The following is a 15,457-nucleotide window of genomic DNA, read 5'->3' as shown; positions in this document are numbered from 1 at the left end:
GTCGTTCGGCGCCCGGGCACGTACTGGCTCTAGGCTCTGACGCGCTGGCCGGACCGGGGCCCGGCGAGGGAGCCTGGGCTAGGCCGGGGCCGGGCTCGTTCCGAGACGGAGACCCCGTCGGTCTGTCTCCCTCGACCCCACTCGAAGACCTCCACGAGTGCGAGGGAGAGAGGGGAAGCCGCGCGGATCCAGTGTGCTGGCTGGAGCTGGCAGGCACCCGGGACGCCCCGCCCCGCCCCCTTGCCGCCTCCGCCCACGTCGGCTGCTTCCTGGTCCAGCCGCCAGGGTGCGCCAGCCTCCACGCTCCCACGCCCACCCCACTGGGAGCCTGCACGTCTCTCTCGCACCTGTACGGGACGCCCCATCAGTGCGAGAGAGACAGAGCGACGAAAATGACTCTCGGAATCAGCCGGCGGGGAGCCTGTGGCCCCGCGCTGGCAACCCCAGAGGCGTAGCGTAGCGCACCGCCATCATCGTGGACGTCAAAACATGCACCGCCCAGACACTTGATTCAAATTGAATCCAACGACCCAGACAGGCTAGGGGCAGGCTAGGGGCGCACAGTGGGTCAGAGACCGGTGGAGGAGGTCAAAATCCCGGACGCGTTCTGAGCTCCAGAGTCGCTGAATCGGACTCGAACCGAACGCGACACCCCACCAATGGATTGCTCTCCGAACGAGGAAGCCATTAGTGGGGTCACACCAGGTCACACGTTCGGTTCGAGTCCCGTTTAGCGACTCTGGAGCCCAGAACGCGTCTTCAGTTTTGGCCGCCTCCCTCCGACTGCCTTTGCCACTGAAGCCCGAAAACCACGCAGAGTTTCTAAATTGAGAATAGTAAACTATAAGAGACCCTGAAATCTGTTGTTGAACCAATTTGCGATGGTATTAATTGGAATATGGTTCAATGAAATGAACTTTGGTTTCAGGGGGCAAAATCAAGGGCTTTATTGAAAATAATTAACAAGTATCCAATTGGTTTACCTAAAAAGTGCAAGAAACAATTCAGAAAAGCTCCAGTTTTTACCAAAAAGAAAAGAACATGTAAACGACACCATAATATTCACTGTACTAGATACCATCAATGCAATGCAATCTTGGCCCGGTAGTTAAACATACAATTGCTTGTTTCTCCAAACAATACAACACCAGTTAAATATTACATCTGTACATCAAGTGCATGGAGGATCTGTACAGGCAAAATAGAAGTGCTCAATATTTTAACACATTCTCAACTTATTTTAACAGTTATCTTGGAAAAAACAGTCCATAAAATGTCTCCTCAAAGCTCAAATTTTATTGCGACATCACATCAAATCATTTAGCCTCCTAGATTTCAATCAGCACTAGCACTGCTTTAATTCATTTCTTGGCAAAACTAAGAGCAATTTTAGTTTGTTCCCCCAAAGAAGAGAAAGATTCCCCATAATCACAAAATAAAGCATGTAAGTTGTCTATGCCATTAAATTCACTGGGTTCCTGGAAATCCAATTTTTCCAATCTAAAAACAGCAGTTTTATAACAGTGCAAATGTTATCCACATACAATCAGTTCAAAATGTACATAAATAATAAACACTAAAGATGCTAAGAGCCAACTCATTTACTTGGTTAGTCTTTCATTGCAAAGGAGAAGAGAGAAATTTGGAAGTTTGCTGAGATTAATGATATGAGATAGCAAATTACTCCATAAAAAAGATCTTTTTCCAACTGCCAACTCTGACAAAAGCCTCAACCAGTACAACTCCCTGAATCTTTCTATTAATCCAATAACAATGTGCACTTTGCTGCGGATGACTCATACTTCATAAAGCATTCAATATCACAATCAAATGCAGCATGCATTTTCCTCACCTATCCCAGGTATCACAAAACTTAAAAACCTTACCCTATTTTCCAAGATGTTTTCAGACATTTTGGCTTCAGAGATACTTATTACGCAACAACCATAAGCAATCAAATGCCAAGGTTGTTTCATTTCAATCATAATGCCAAGCAAACTGAAAAAGTGAATCTCAGTTCATGCACAAGTATTTAACTACAAGGGTGGCAACCATACCTAAATACAGGTAAAATTTTAAAATTTCTTTAGCACCATTCCATAAGCTCTCTATTTGGCTGTTCATAACATCAAATCTAAGCCTAAACTATGTTCAGGTAAAAAAGTAACCCTACCACTAGGTCTTTTATTGCAAATGAAGCAGAGAGTTCAAAATGGTAGTGGGATGAGCCCACAACTAGAATGCCTTTAAAACTGAGTGTTGAGAGAGAGGAAAATCATCTTCAGTAACACAAGACATATTATGTGCAACTCTGCAACAACAATAAAATCTAAAAAAGAACTATAAGTTCAGTGATCTTTGGAAATTCTACATACCAGGATCAAAATTTTAAAACCCTGTATCTGTTTAAAATTTTGGGGCTCCCAGGCACAAATAATTTGAGTAACTTGTGAAATGTTTGATTTTAACATTAAGTTTTTAAGTTAAAAACTGATTAACTTGGTAATGCAAAGAGCAAATATAAATTAAGCAAAATGATAAAAACCATGGCTATAACTGAACTGTATTTACATGCATATAAACTGCACAAATATACAAGGGGACTTGATACTCCCAATACCCTGCTGAAAGTGTGCATAGAAATTTTACAAATTTCATTCTAGAAGCCTTGAAAGCAGAGTGTGGGTGGGATACATACATGTACAGGTAATTCTGTGTTATATGCATGTAAATACAGTATAATAAATCCACTTATCTACAAATATTACAATGTATGTTTGTACATGAACATACGTAAGAAAATGCAAGATTAATGATTAAATCCAATTTACCAGTTCCTTATCACAATTCCAGACTTTGCTCAGGCAAAATCTTGCTGAAAACTTGGGTAATACCCTACTCCTCATTGACAAAGCAGGACACAAGAAACTCTTAATAATATACGTCGGAAGAGTGAGAATATTAAAATAAAATAAGAACAAATTTGACAGTGGCACAAATAGCTTAGTTTGCATCCAATTCAATATATACACAGAACAATAGGTCAGCACAGGCTAAAAAATAACCTTAATTTCAACCTACTCAAAGTATTAATATGCATCTGTGATGAACCACACATTTTGGTACAATCTGCCTTTAAGGTTTGAGCATCATTAAATGAAACATTTTCTACTCACTAAGACTTAGAACCATAAACAACTATATTGACTCAGGATTTTTGATGTATGTTGAACAACATACTCATCACATATCCTCACTCAAAGCAAGCATTCATTCTTTAAGTGATACTTTCTCCAAACGGTCAATTTCAGCCCAGGACAATCTGACATTGCGGAACAGCTGTAGAAACAGAGAAAGACCTTTAAAAACAAGAAAAGCTAAATTTTTTTTTAAAAAAAGGCAAAGTTTTAAGGTTAAAGTTTTACCTGATGAAGCCATATGTCATCTGCAAGCAGTTCATTGAGAATAACGGTAGTGTCTTTTGATGAGTCGGCAAGTCTTTTTTCTTGGACACGCTTGGCACATTCAATAAACATCAGGTACTTCTGGTGAGCGACTTTGTTGTACAGCTCAATTTTGCTTAAGCATAGTCTGCATGTTAAAAAGTCCTGGAAAATAAAAACAATAGTTTGACAATGTCTTACTGAACAATATGCCGTTGAAAAGCAAAATAAATGTCTTACCTTCTCACTAACTAACTTAGGATCAGCTTGGCATCCTTCCAAAGTAGTTGAATTATAAGGTTGACCATAAAGGAGTACTCTTGCAGCAACCCCGGGCTTATCACAGGCGGCACAGTTCTTACTAAACTCTTCTCCAAGCTCAAACATAACATTGTAGCATGGCCAGGTGGCAATGCTGGCCTCTAGTTCGGTTCTCCATTTCACAATGCGTAGAAATCGTTGCCTTCTATCAGCAACTATGTCATCTACAGTTTTAACATTGGTCAGGAAGTATTCGTCTGAAAAGAGAACCCAATATTAGTTTAATTAAGTTCCAAAACAGATGGAATTGTTCATTACAGGAGAAAAATGCTTACCTCTTTCTTGGAAAATTTCTGTCAGAAAGTTTGAGTCCAATGCCTGAGATATCAAAGTTTGAATGTAAACTTCAAAATTTTCTTGAAATTGTGCAGTTGTTTTCACCAATGACTCCAATATGTCACTGCAAGCAGAATACAAGCAATAAAATAAGCTCATAAAAAGTCAGGAATCCCAATTTATTTTAAAGAACAGTTCTTACTCATTGTTCTCAATCAACTCATTCCGCAGAAATTCAACTACTTTTGATGTCTTAGAGTTGAGTCGGAATTTAACTTGAATAGATATATAGAGATCACGATTTTGAGGAGTCCAACCAGAGTACTGAAAACAAAATAAGTTAATTAAAAGACAACAAAAGAAAACAGATAATTCAACAACTTGGGTACTTACTGTTGAAATATTCCGGTAGAGTATTTCACCTTTTGATTCAAATGATTCAAACTTTTGTAGGAGGGTTTTCCATCTACTCTCCAAATAGGCGGCCACTTAAGACCCAGGTCAGATTTCATCAGCACAAATTCACCAACCTGGAAGTTTATTATTAACACATATGCACAATAGTTTTGAGAGATACAGAAGAAATGACCAACATAATATGCTGATTTACCTTGAAGGAATACAAGTCTGGATCATCATCGGCTTCATCATCTCCAGAACCAGCGCTTGTAGCCTGATGGCTGTGCGACTTTTTTCTTTGCTTTGACCCTACAAACAAGAATTGCAACACAATGAGCAATGAGTCGCAAAAGGCAAAATTTGTAGTAATCACCAGATAGATATTGAAAGGTTTAGCACCTCGTTTTTTTGTTTTTGCAGAGTCATCCTCACTGGTTTGATCACCATCACTGATAGCAGCCCTCGCTCGTTTCCGACCACATCCACTAAGCTTAGCTGCTTTCTTGTTACTCTTTTTTTTCACAATTTCATCCTCAGATGATTCAACCTAGAATACAATGAATATTAAAATTGTGTCCAAACAAATGTAAGATGATAATAAGTTGGCCAAAAGATTCCTACATTTTGAGGTTTTGCTTTGAAAGGCACAGGTGTCCAAGCAGGGTCAGAGTCTGAATGAGAGTCATCGTCGGGATCCTCAGGATCACCTGCATTTAGTAAAATACTGCCCTTTTCTTTAGCCTTACGCCTTGAGGTTTCTCTTCTGGGAACAGCAACTGCAACTGCAAAAATAAAAAAAATAAATTCAAATAAAATTTAGATGCAAGCAATGCACTTAAAAAGTTTTGGGTTGATAAAAGAACAAACCCTCTGCCTTCTTTTTCCGCCCTCTCTTTCCTGGCTGTGCTGGCTGAGCTGGCTGTGGGTTCGGCGGGCCCGCTCCTTTCGCGGCTTGCTTGTTGGCTGTTCTTGGAGCCACTGCTGCGATTGGCTTTCTATCCTGCTTCTTTGGAGTTTCACTTTTGGCAGCAGCGCCTGGATCTGAATCCGAGTCCGATGAGTCCAAACTTCTTCTCTGAGCATCAGTCTTTGGCAGGGGAAAATATCGAGGGTCATCCTCAACATCATAGGCAGGAGCTTTCTCTTTGGCTGTACGAGACTGTTGCGCTGTCTCAACAGCCATGTCACCTCCATTGGATGAATTGCAGCTTGCAACTGGTTTGGCTGGGTCATTCTGATTATTTTTAGTTTTGTACCACGTTTTTCTGGCTCCACGACTAGGCGGTGGTGAGGATTCCCTCTCTCCCTGAAGAAACTTGAGATAACTTGCTTCAAATCCAGAGGCAACGGAATTCTTACTGCCCTGCTCTGATTTCATCATCAGTATAGGTCCTACAAGATAACTTAATTCTTCTTCTATATCAGGAATCACAACCTTGGGTGTCTCTTCCTTCAGAGTTTCTTGTACTTGAGGTAGGACAGTGGCACTTGGAACTGGAACATTCTGGTTATTTGGTTCACTTGCTGGATGGGGTGCTCTAGGTTGAGAGCTAGGACTTTGGTAGTCAGGATTTCCAGTTGACTGAGATGTGGTCGGTAAATGAAATGGAGAGAAATAGGAGACATGTAAAGTCCCTGAGACTGACTCCCCATGAAGGAATTTGATGAATGGTGCAATGAAGTTTGGGATCCTGAATACGCCCTGGAAGTTGACGGTGGTGAGAGATAATTGGGAAAATAGCTTCCATTTTGTTGCTGTTGGGATGCAACATTGAGGTGAGCTGGTGGTGGGATTCGGTTGTTATAATATTCCATACTATTAGGGGCACTGACTTGTTTTTCAGAGCTCTTTCTTCTTTTGCCACTGCTGTTGGGTGAGGTGCTACTTGCACCACCTGGAGTCTTGCTTCCCGGTCTGGAGTCGTCTGCAGGAGGTTGAGCTTGGAATGTCTGCTGCTGCTGCTGCAGGCTCTGGAGGTTCTTCACAATGGACATGGGGTCGCCTCGGAAGCTACTCAAGTCATGTGAAGCCTGGTTGGTTGCACTTTCGTAACATGCCTGTTGCCTCTCTGAAGTTCTCGAAGAATGCTGTTGCTGAGCCATGTTTGCGGCTGTTTCTCTTTGCTGCTGAGTTACAGTTGGAGCCCTATCAGAACCAGATTCCCAGCATTGCTTCGAATACCTGGTGGAATCATGATCGTAAGCCCTTGTTTCATTATAAGCAACAGGTTTTGCAGAAGGCTCCGGGATAGCAACTGCTCGTGTTATCACAGATGGATAAGTGACACTTTGCGCTGGTCCGCCGTGTGGCCTTATCACAGACGTATTCAGTGGTGTTGATGAGCTGTCCACAGGTGCGCTGGCGCTGGCTTTGTATGAAGTGCTGCCACTCTGACAGGGATTGGTGCTTTCTGGAAGTTGGTGGGGAGAAGGCGATGGCATGGAAGACATTGGGCTGTTATACATAGGGTATGCTGGACTTTGTGCATGACCCACAGGACTGGACTGTGATGTGTGAGGGCTGGTTCTCCTATTCGCACATTCCATTGCATTTTGATTGGCACTAGAGTTGAACACTGATTCAACTGACTTCGAACGGTGATAATTTGCTTCATGTGTTCCACCCGCATTAGCATAATAAGCAGCTGCTTGGTGACTCAGAGACTGTTGATAAGGGAGCTGATTACCAGAGACACGCTGAGACTGACCACTGAGCGGTTGTTTAGATGCGACATTACTTTCTGAGCTATATCTATGTGAAGCACTCGAGTCCATCGTCGACAAACTGATTGGTGAAGACTGATTAGTGTCCAAAGGAGTTTTTGACCTGTGTGTTGCTTCTGTCTGATGTGCCACATCAGGATACACTTTGGTCTGAGCCTTGGTTTGAACTGGCATGGGAGAGCTCTTGGTGCTTGAAGGAACATAGTTCTGAGATCTTGAATTTGCTTGCTTGTTACGCCTAGCATTTGAGTCTGGGTATTCAGTGGAACCTTCAATACCAACAGCTGAATGTTGCTGCCGATAGTCCTTGGAAGGAAGAGTAACTGACGGAGATGCAACAATACAAGATTGTTGTGGTTGTACTATACTGCCACTGTACTTGCTCGAACTTGAGAATGAACTTCGATTGTTAGATTCACTTAAAGCATAGTTGTTCCCAGCAACAGGGGCTCCTTGGTAGTATGGGACAGAAGATGGGCTAGCTGCAGAAACTTTAGAAGAGTTTGTGGGAGACTGCGATCGACTCTCCTTCTTCACTTCACTATAATTTTTATAGTCCGAAAGCTGGGAGAGGTGATTCAGACTATGAGAAGAGGAGTAAGCATTGAAAGCATTTGCATAGTCAGCGGAGGTGGGTTTTGCTGCTGGCCCACCTGACGCATTGGATACACTTTCATGAGGTAGAACACCAAATGGACTAGGCAGTTGAGGATTGGGCTGGTGAGACCACCCAAGCGAACTTGATGCAGAATTTTGGTGATCAAAGAAAGAGCTTCCAGATGCTGCTGCGAGGCTTGAGTGGTGAGCCGGGCTGAAGTTTTCACGATGAGACAGTTCACTTTCAGAGGTTGGTTTCGCAGATGAGATGGCTGAAGCGAGAGCGCGGTGCTGGCTGACGGCAGCATATTGAGACGCGTTGGGGAAGAGAGAAAAGTCATAGGGGTTTGGCGTCAAGAAGCCAGGACTGAACGGAGGCGGTATGGAGTGCCCTGTGTTGTGGGCAGCTTGTGCAGCTTGTGCAGCTTGTGCAGCTTGTGCCGCTTGAGCTGCTTGAAGCAACAGCTGGGGTGCAGGTGTGCCCGCTGCAGAGCTACTTGGTGTCGGCTGGTGTCCAGCCAACTGTTGGTGATAATCGCTGTGGCTCGCACCACTTCCAGACTGGAACTTGGCTGATGCATTGCTCAAGCGGTTGTAGTACCAGGGATCCATCAGTAGCAGTGTTAAGTGTCTCAACTGGGAAAGAGCGAACACTTGGGCAGATTGCACATTTCTTCACCAGATGTGGGGCTGTGTGAGGCTCCCAACTCATGAAGCACAGCTGACTCAAGAACCTGCAATACCAAACAGTAATAAAGATTAGACCCTTCGCAAATTACTACAAAAGGGAAGAGATGATACAGTCAACACAAACAAAGCCAATGTCGCTTTCCCTTAGAACCGGCTTAAAAAGTTCTACGAGCTGTACTTAAGAAAAGATAATTTCTCATGAGTTTTTCTTTTGATTAGTATCTGCATGCTAACCATCAATCAGTAAAGTTTAAAAAAAATATTTAAAAAAAAAAAAATTGAGGGCAGAACCAGGCAGGATGATGTCTGAGAAGGGGGTTATGAGGTTCCAAACAAAACAGTTTCCTCAACTTTCAGTAATCAGAAATTTGGAAGATGGACATATAGAAGTCTTCAACAATCAGTTGGCAAGAAGTGCACAAAAAACATATGGGTCATCACAGAGGTGGGAATGGGATAAACACAAGGTCCATTGTGACAGGCCACACTCCGTTCCGACCTGTTTTCCGACAGTTCCGAGACTGACCGGAGGAAAGCAGACGATGGCACCAGCGGACTCTTTGCGATGCGTTTTCCACAGTGCGAACCACAAAAGACTCTCCCCGTGTCCTGGCAACTGATTGTTAGCAACGCGGCAAAATGCCCCCGAACCATGGACACACACTGGAGGAGCCTTCGCGGCGGGCTCCAACAACTACACCCGAAAACTGGCAGGGGCAGCACTCGGCAGCAAAGTATCGCAATTTAGGCAAAACGCGGAACCGTCACCGCGGAGCACAGGACGTGTCGAAGCAAGACGAGGCCTTGGGTCACCTTTAATAACGGCAACGGGATGATTCGGGACACCAGACTTGTTCCAGAATAAAAATAAAAAGACAGTTGTTGCAAGGACAGCCGGGCGCCTCTGGAAGGAGTACCTCAGGGCACCAAGGACCGCGACGCGGCCGCCCCTTCCTGCTTCCCGCCTCGCGATTAAAGGGCCCAGGTGACAGGCCAGGAATACACAATACCTGCAAAAATATCGCAAAACACGGTCCGCTAAACTTGTGTTGACGCCATTTTCGCCCAAAGTCAACAGAGCGGACGGGACGACTAGCGTCACATTGCGATTGGTATTGCAGTGGGTTTGGCTGCGCCAGCGCCAAGTTTAAAGCAGTTTAAAGACAAGCGCCACAGCGCGGTCTTCGCTTTCGGCTCACAGCAGTTCCTGAGTAACGCCTACAGCGTTGACAAGCTCTGAATATTTGGGAAAGAAGAAAAAAATTCTTTCATTGATCGGTTGTTAGAGTAAAAGTACCACGATGCTTTTTATTCGTCGAATGGGCAAGTGTTTCAACCATGGCGACCACATCTGTGCGCTTTGAAACTACAGCAATCAATGAACCTGAGCAACTGATCCAGCCAACCATTTTATTGTCGAAGAAAACTCTCGGACACTTTAGACACCTCCCCGGCTGAAAACGAATTCTCGCGCCCGCTGCGCCCGCTAGTCGGGCTCGCGGCCTCCAGCCAATCACAGGCCTCGGGTGTGAAGGGTCGCGTCATTTGAGAGCGTCCTTGAGTCCAGCACCACTGAGCACCGCCCCCTCCACTCGCGCAGATGCGCCCCTGATTGGTCGCCCGATCCCCGCGCGCCATGCCTGGCATTTGAAACCCACCCGGGCACACTTAAGCCTCCATCTATGGCCAATAGATGTTTCCATGACTAAACATACTTGTTTCTCATGCCGCACTGTCAAATAGAGGTTTCTTTTACCAAACATGCTTTTTCTCGTTGCAACTTTCATCGAACACTCGCAGCAAAACTTTCAGTGGATTCGAACCTCGGCGGACCTCGGCCTCGGCGCGCGCCCGGTAGAGCGCGGTGGCGTCATCGGACGGGCCAATCAGGAGCCGCCTCTGGGCGAGTGGAAGGGGTGGTGCCGTACCCAGGGGCGCTCTCAAACCACGCGCCCAGGCCAGCCACAAGGAAGAAGCTTCTGCTTGTTCGAACCTAAACACGGTCGTGGTCCGCGGAGTTGGTTCCGCGCCTTCGCCACTCAGTACTCGGCTCGAAGCTGGTGCACTGGTTCCGCGTTCACGGTTCCGTTCAACTCCTCCGAGTTGTCGCCGGCGTCCGTCTGGGACGTGGTGCGAAGCGAAAGAAGACCCTCTCGTGTTCGGTGTTCGGTCTGTCTTGTCAGTCGGGGGCCCTGTTCTGCTCCCTGGTTTCGTCAGCTGCACAAGTTTGTGTTTTGGGACTGACAGCGAAGGACTCGGACCCGAGCGAGGCGCCCGTGGCAGGGCGAGTGTCCAGTGTGCCACCGATTGGATGTCAAGCAACCCTTCAATCCGAGGCACCTCATGTGTGACCCTCTTCGGAAGGCTGTTTGGGAGAAGGGTGGTTGTGACGAAATATTTTTCGAGTGAGCGGTGTTGTTACGTGGAGTTGTGGTTGCTTTGACCGGGTGCCGTTCAAGAGCGCCGAGCCGAACGAATGACCAGAATTTATTAATTGTTTGTGGGTGGAACTTGGAGTCAGGCTCGTGCCGTATTCAACTTTGTGGTGAAGAGGTTATGTTAAAAGTCCCAAAATGCCTGTAATCCTTGTTGATAGGCTGCCTTTGCCTAGTTTGAAGACATACACTGTGATAAGTGTTGCATTGCTATCATGCTCAGTCTACTACGCTGTACAAGTTACCAGCGAAGCGAATTGGAAGACAAACGCCACCGTATCGCAAGGAGCGTTAGTGGCAGCGTCCATGGGAAAGGCAGAGGAACCATCGTTTCCATCTGCGCTACCAGAAGCTGCACCTGAAGTGGTTCAATCACAGCTGCCACCTCTCTCAAAGACGAAGCCTCCTCTTAGCACCCAGATTGCAGAAGTCATCACCTACATGGTGCAGGAGCCGTTATGTATATGGGTAAGTAAACCGCCCATTCTTACCCTTAAAATTTAGATTATGATGGTACTGAAACAAGCAGTCTCTGAATAATTTTAGAGGCTTGCTCAGGAGTCAATCCCTAAGATTGCTAGTCATTGGACATTGATAAGAATAGACAAGCAACAAAACAAACCTGGTATTTGAGTGTTGATCAAGTGACCACACTTGTACATTTCAAAACAATAGTCACAACCAGTTCCTACAAGTTCCGCCTAGCCCAAAAGTAGTCCTTCCACTCTTAAGAGCACCATTTGTTTTGTTTCTTGTCACTAATACATCTGCTAGGTGTCATGAGAGCTCAAACTGTTGTCGCAAAACCAAATCTTGAAAGTTTTGTTAAGTAGGAAACCATGAGGCATTAAGTAGTTGTTCATCGCCGCCTATGGAGCGGCCCGTGCGACGGACTGGCCTACCTAGCTGTGAAGCGGCAGGCTCTTGCTAGCTGTGGACGAGCTGTTCCGGAGCCTCCGCCTCGTGGCGCCTCCGCCCTCGGGTACAGCCCCCAGCCCTGCGACGACGCCACCGCCTCGAGGGCGGCCATCCCGCCTCGGTAGCTCCCGCCCGCCCTGTTCGACGGGACGCCTACCTAGCCTCGTAAGGGGCCATGCCGCCTGGCGGGTAGGCAGTCCGGACGCAGCCCTGTTCGACGGGACGGCCTACCTAGCCTCGCAAGGGGCCATGCCGCCTGGCGGATGTAGCAGTCCCGGACGCAGCCCTGTTCGACGGGACGGCCTACCTAGCCTCGTAAGGGCCATGCCGCCTGGCGGTAGGCAGTCCGGACGCAGCCCTGTTCGACGGGACGGCCTACCTAGCCTCGTAAGGGGCCATGCCGCCTGGCGGGTAGGCAGTCCCGGACGCAGCCCTGTTCGACGGGACGGCCTACCTAGCCTCGTAAGGGGCCATGCCGCCTGGCGTGTGAGCTGAAGAGTACTGTCCTCGAGTGACTCAATGGACTCAATGGCCTTTGAAGCCCGATTCCATTTAAAAGAGGAGCATCTTGTTAATAATGCATCGGGGCGCCTGGGTCGTATTGAGATTCGAGTGCACCGGACATTTCGACAAGTTATTGACCCTGGGCGGTACTGACCTTTCTTCAAAAACTGTGCCGACATTAAATGTGCGTGGGTATTAATGTCAATTCTTCGCGGGAATTTGAAAGAAGACGTACAATTACTTTCAATGTGCCACAGTCTCCCTTCGAATGCTGACATTTTAAATTTTAGGCTCATCCGACTGCGATGCTTGGACAACCACAACTTTTACAGCGTGCAAATTGTACTTTTATTGGACAATGTGTCGTCTGAAGGAGGGAAGGAAAATCGTTTCACTGCTGACTGTGTCCCTAATTGCACCTCTCACGGGCCAAAAAAGGCACGCCCCAATGGCATTTATAATGCACATTCGTTGACTCGTTGAGTAGTACTTACATTGTGGCAGGCCTGCAGGCCTCAAGGAAATGTCACCTGGGTGTGAGACAGCTGAGGAGCCGCGGCGATAGGCCATTCACACCGCCCTGCCATCGGCCATTTCCGCCTCCCACTACACCGTGTTAATCGGGGCACCCCAAATGGGATCGACTTGGTGATTTGGCGATCGTCGAGAGACGGACGCGTTTTGAGCTCCAGAGTCGCTAAATGGGACTCGAACCGAACGTGTGACCCCACCAATGGATTGCTCTCCGAACGAGGAATCCATTGGTGGGGTCACACGTTCGGTTCGAGTCCTGTTCAGCGACTCTGGAGCTCAAAACGCGTCTAGAGTTTCGTCCGCCTCCACCGGTTTTCTGGCCCACTGTGCAGCGCCGCCCGAGGGTCGCCCGACGCGGCCATCGGCTTTTAAATCTGTGGCCGTCCAAACTAGGCAGGCATTAAAAAGCAGTAAAGCCAGTAAAGAGTCGTTATTTCCTCCACACTGGAAGGAGCCTGCAATTTGGGCGCATCAAAATGAAATAGCGCGCCGTACGGCTGTCGCGAAAAACAAGGCGTTGTTTTCGATGCGCATCGCGGCCATTCGCTTTCGTCGCTCTGTCTCTCTCGCACGCGTGGGGGCTACGATATGGGTGCGAGAGAGACAGAGCGAGCTGGCCGCCAACACGAGGCCGTGATACCGTATCGGCTCCACCGTCGCGCTGTGCTTGGCGTCTCTCTCTCTCTCTCTCTCTCTCTCTCTCTCTCTCTCGCACGCTGCCGTCATCGGTGGCCTAGGCGTGGCCGCGGACGCTGCTGGCTGATAGCAGTCAGTCCCCGTTAAGACATCTGAAATTCAAATCTCGATAATTGCGCTAATGACAGATAAAAGATGTGGGAGGGAATGAGAGGGACGTGATTGGCGGGATCCGGAAGGCCCGTGCACGTGAGCAGAGAACGTGACCAGATGTCTCGTGGCCGCTTCCATGTGATGTACAGTGGTCCAGAAGACCGGTGGAGGCGGGTTTTGAGCTCCAGAGTCGCTGAAGGGGACTCGAACCTAACTTGTGACCCCACCGATGGACTCCTCGTTCGGAGAGCAATCCATTGGGGGGGTCACACGTTCGGTCCCATTCAGCGACTCTGGAGCTCAAAACGCGTCTAGAGTTCAGTCCACCACCACCGGTCTTCTGGCCCACCGTGTGACGTGCTAAAAATCTTTTAGCAGCTTTGTGGCGTGCTGGGAGCGGATCCGAATGGGCCCGTGAGGTGCGAGAGAGACGCCTCCGAATGATTGTAATGGCCCGCGGGAACGAAATCGAGAGTGGCGGCTTCACACTAAATTCTTATAGATTTTTTAAATGCATAAGAACGCATTTTTATGCATATTTATGCATGCGCAGAAACGTCCATACGGTATGTATAAAATTATGCATCACTGTGTACTTTTTATGCATCTTCCTGCAAAAAATGTACACAGTGATGCATAATATTATACATAACGTATGGACGTATCTGTGCATGCATACACTGTTAAAAAGTTATGAATTTTAAAAGCAATTTTGATGACAATTTTCCGAACACGGATATGAATTTTACAAACATTGAAATTTTTTCATAACTTGATGCGAAATTCGAAACATATTCGTAAATTGACAATTGTTGGTAATTTCAACCATGTTCTGAAAATTGCAAACTTAAGTGTTGATTTTGAGCTCACAATAGTAATTTTCCAAATCCGATTGAAAATTTATAACTGGCTCAAGAGGCCTGGCCAAGGGGCGCTGGTAGAGTCATCAGGTAGCTGACCCTCCGCCTCCCGTGGGACGTGGTAGCACAGCGGTAAAGAGCGTGCCCACAAGTCAAAGATCCCGGGTTTGAAACCCGCTGTCAAAAGTAGAATCGGTTCAATAAATGGCATAAGGCCCCATCGGTGTTCATATACATGAACATTAGTTGTCCTTTTGTTTTAAATGCCCTAAAAAGACCTCGCAAACGCGAATATTAATTTTCATAACATGATATGAATTTCATATCGTGATTGTAAACAAATTTTCAATCTTTTTGATTTTAATTTTCATAACAATTGTTTGTGAAAAAAAAAGCCAACCAATGTTATGAAATTACAACTGATTTTTTTAACAGTGTAACTATGCATAAAAAAGTCCATAAGAATTTTGTGTTTGAGCGCCTCACTCGGCAAAGGGGCCGCGTTTCGCGTTTTGCTCTGGACAGCCTCGCTTCCAGACGATTTATTCGTTTATTTATTTATTTGGGAGTTTTTACCACTGCAGCGAAAGTGAACTCCGGTGCTGGAAGTCCGCTGAAAAAGGTGAAGGTCGTTCGGCCAACTAAAGTGTTTGTGAAATTCATGGGTCCTGCAGCACTTTTATTTTCACACTCACTGTAAAATGAAATTTGGGGCAAACTGACGCGACTGGTCTCCACAGTACAGTAGGCCAGGAGACTGGTGGAGGCGCCCAAAACTCCAGACATGTTTTGAGCTCCAGAGTCGCTAAATGGGACTCGAACCGAACGTGTGACCCCACCAATGGATTGCTCTCCGAACGGGCAGTCCATTGGTGGGGTCACACGTTCGGTTCGAGTCCCATTCAGCGACTTTGGAGCTCACGACGCGTTTATAGCTTTGTCGGCCCCTACCGATCTTGTGGCCCAC

At 46.6% G+C, this 15,457-nt stretch overlaps 2 protein-coding genes across 2 annotated transcripts in view; one reads left to right on the top strand and one right to left on the bottom strand.

The window, feature by feature from the left end:
- Window positions 1-922: 922 nt before the first annotated feature.
- LOC117648052 (serine/arginine repetitive matrix protein 2-like) lies at window positions 923-9,585 on the bottom strand. Its single transcript, XM_034390215.1, is given in 13 exon segments — window positions 923-3,339; window positions 3,426-3,608; window positions 3,684-3,961; window positions 4,040-4,164; window positions 4,243-4,364; window positions 4,434-4,501; window positions 4,504-4,570; window positions 4,651-4,748; window positions 4,839-4,986; window positions 5,061-5,221; window positions 5,307-6,065; window positions 6,068-8,494; window positions 9,461-9,585. Coding segments are annotated over 12 exon segments (4,383 nt in total). The 5' UTR covers window positions 8,373-8,494; window positions 9,461-9,585; the 3' UTR covers window positions 923-3,270.
- An 819-nt stretch (window positions 9,586-10,404) lies between these two features.
- LOC117648095 (E3 ubiquitin-protein ligase AMFR-like) overlaps window positions 10,405-15,457 on the top strand; it is a 32,505-nt gene continuing 27,452 nt past the window's right edge. Inside the window, exon 1 of the mRNA XM_034390305.1 lies at window positions 10,405-11,353. Coding sequence (XP_034246196.1) covers window positions 11,024-11,353 — 330 coding nt within the window. The 5' untranslated portion in view covers window positions 10,405-11,023. The remainder of the gene's footprint in view (window positions 11,354-15,457) is intronic.

This window comes from Thrips palmi, unplaced genomic scaffold, assembly GCF_012932325.1.
Source record: "Thrips palmi isolate BJ-2018 unplaced genomic scaffold, TpBJ-2018v1 HiC_scaffold_3, whole genome shotgun sequence".
In the NCBI taxonomy this organism is placed as follows: domain Eukaryota; kingdom Metazoa; phylum Arthropoda; class Insecta; order Thysanoptera; family Thripidae; genus Thrips; species Thrips palmi.
This window is presented reverse-complemented; position numbering and strand designations above follow the sequence as displayed.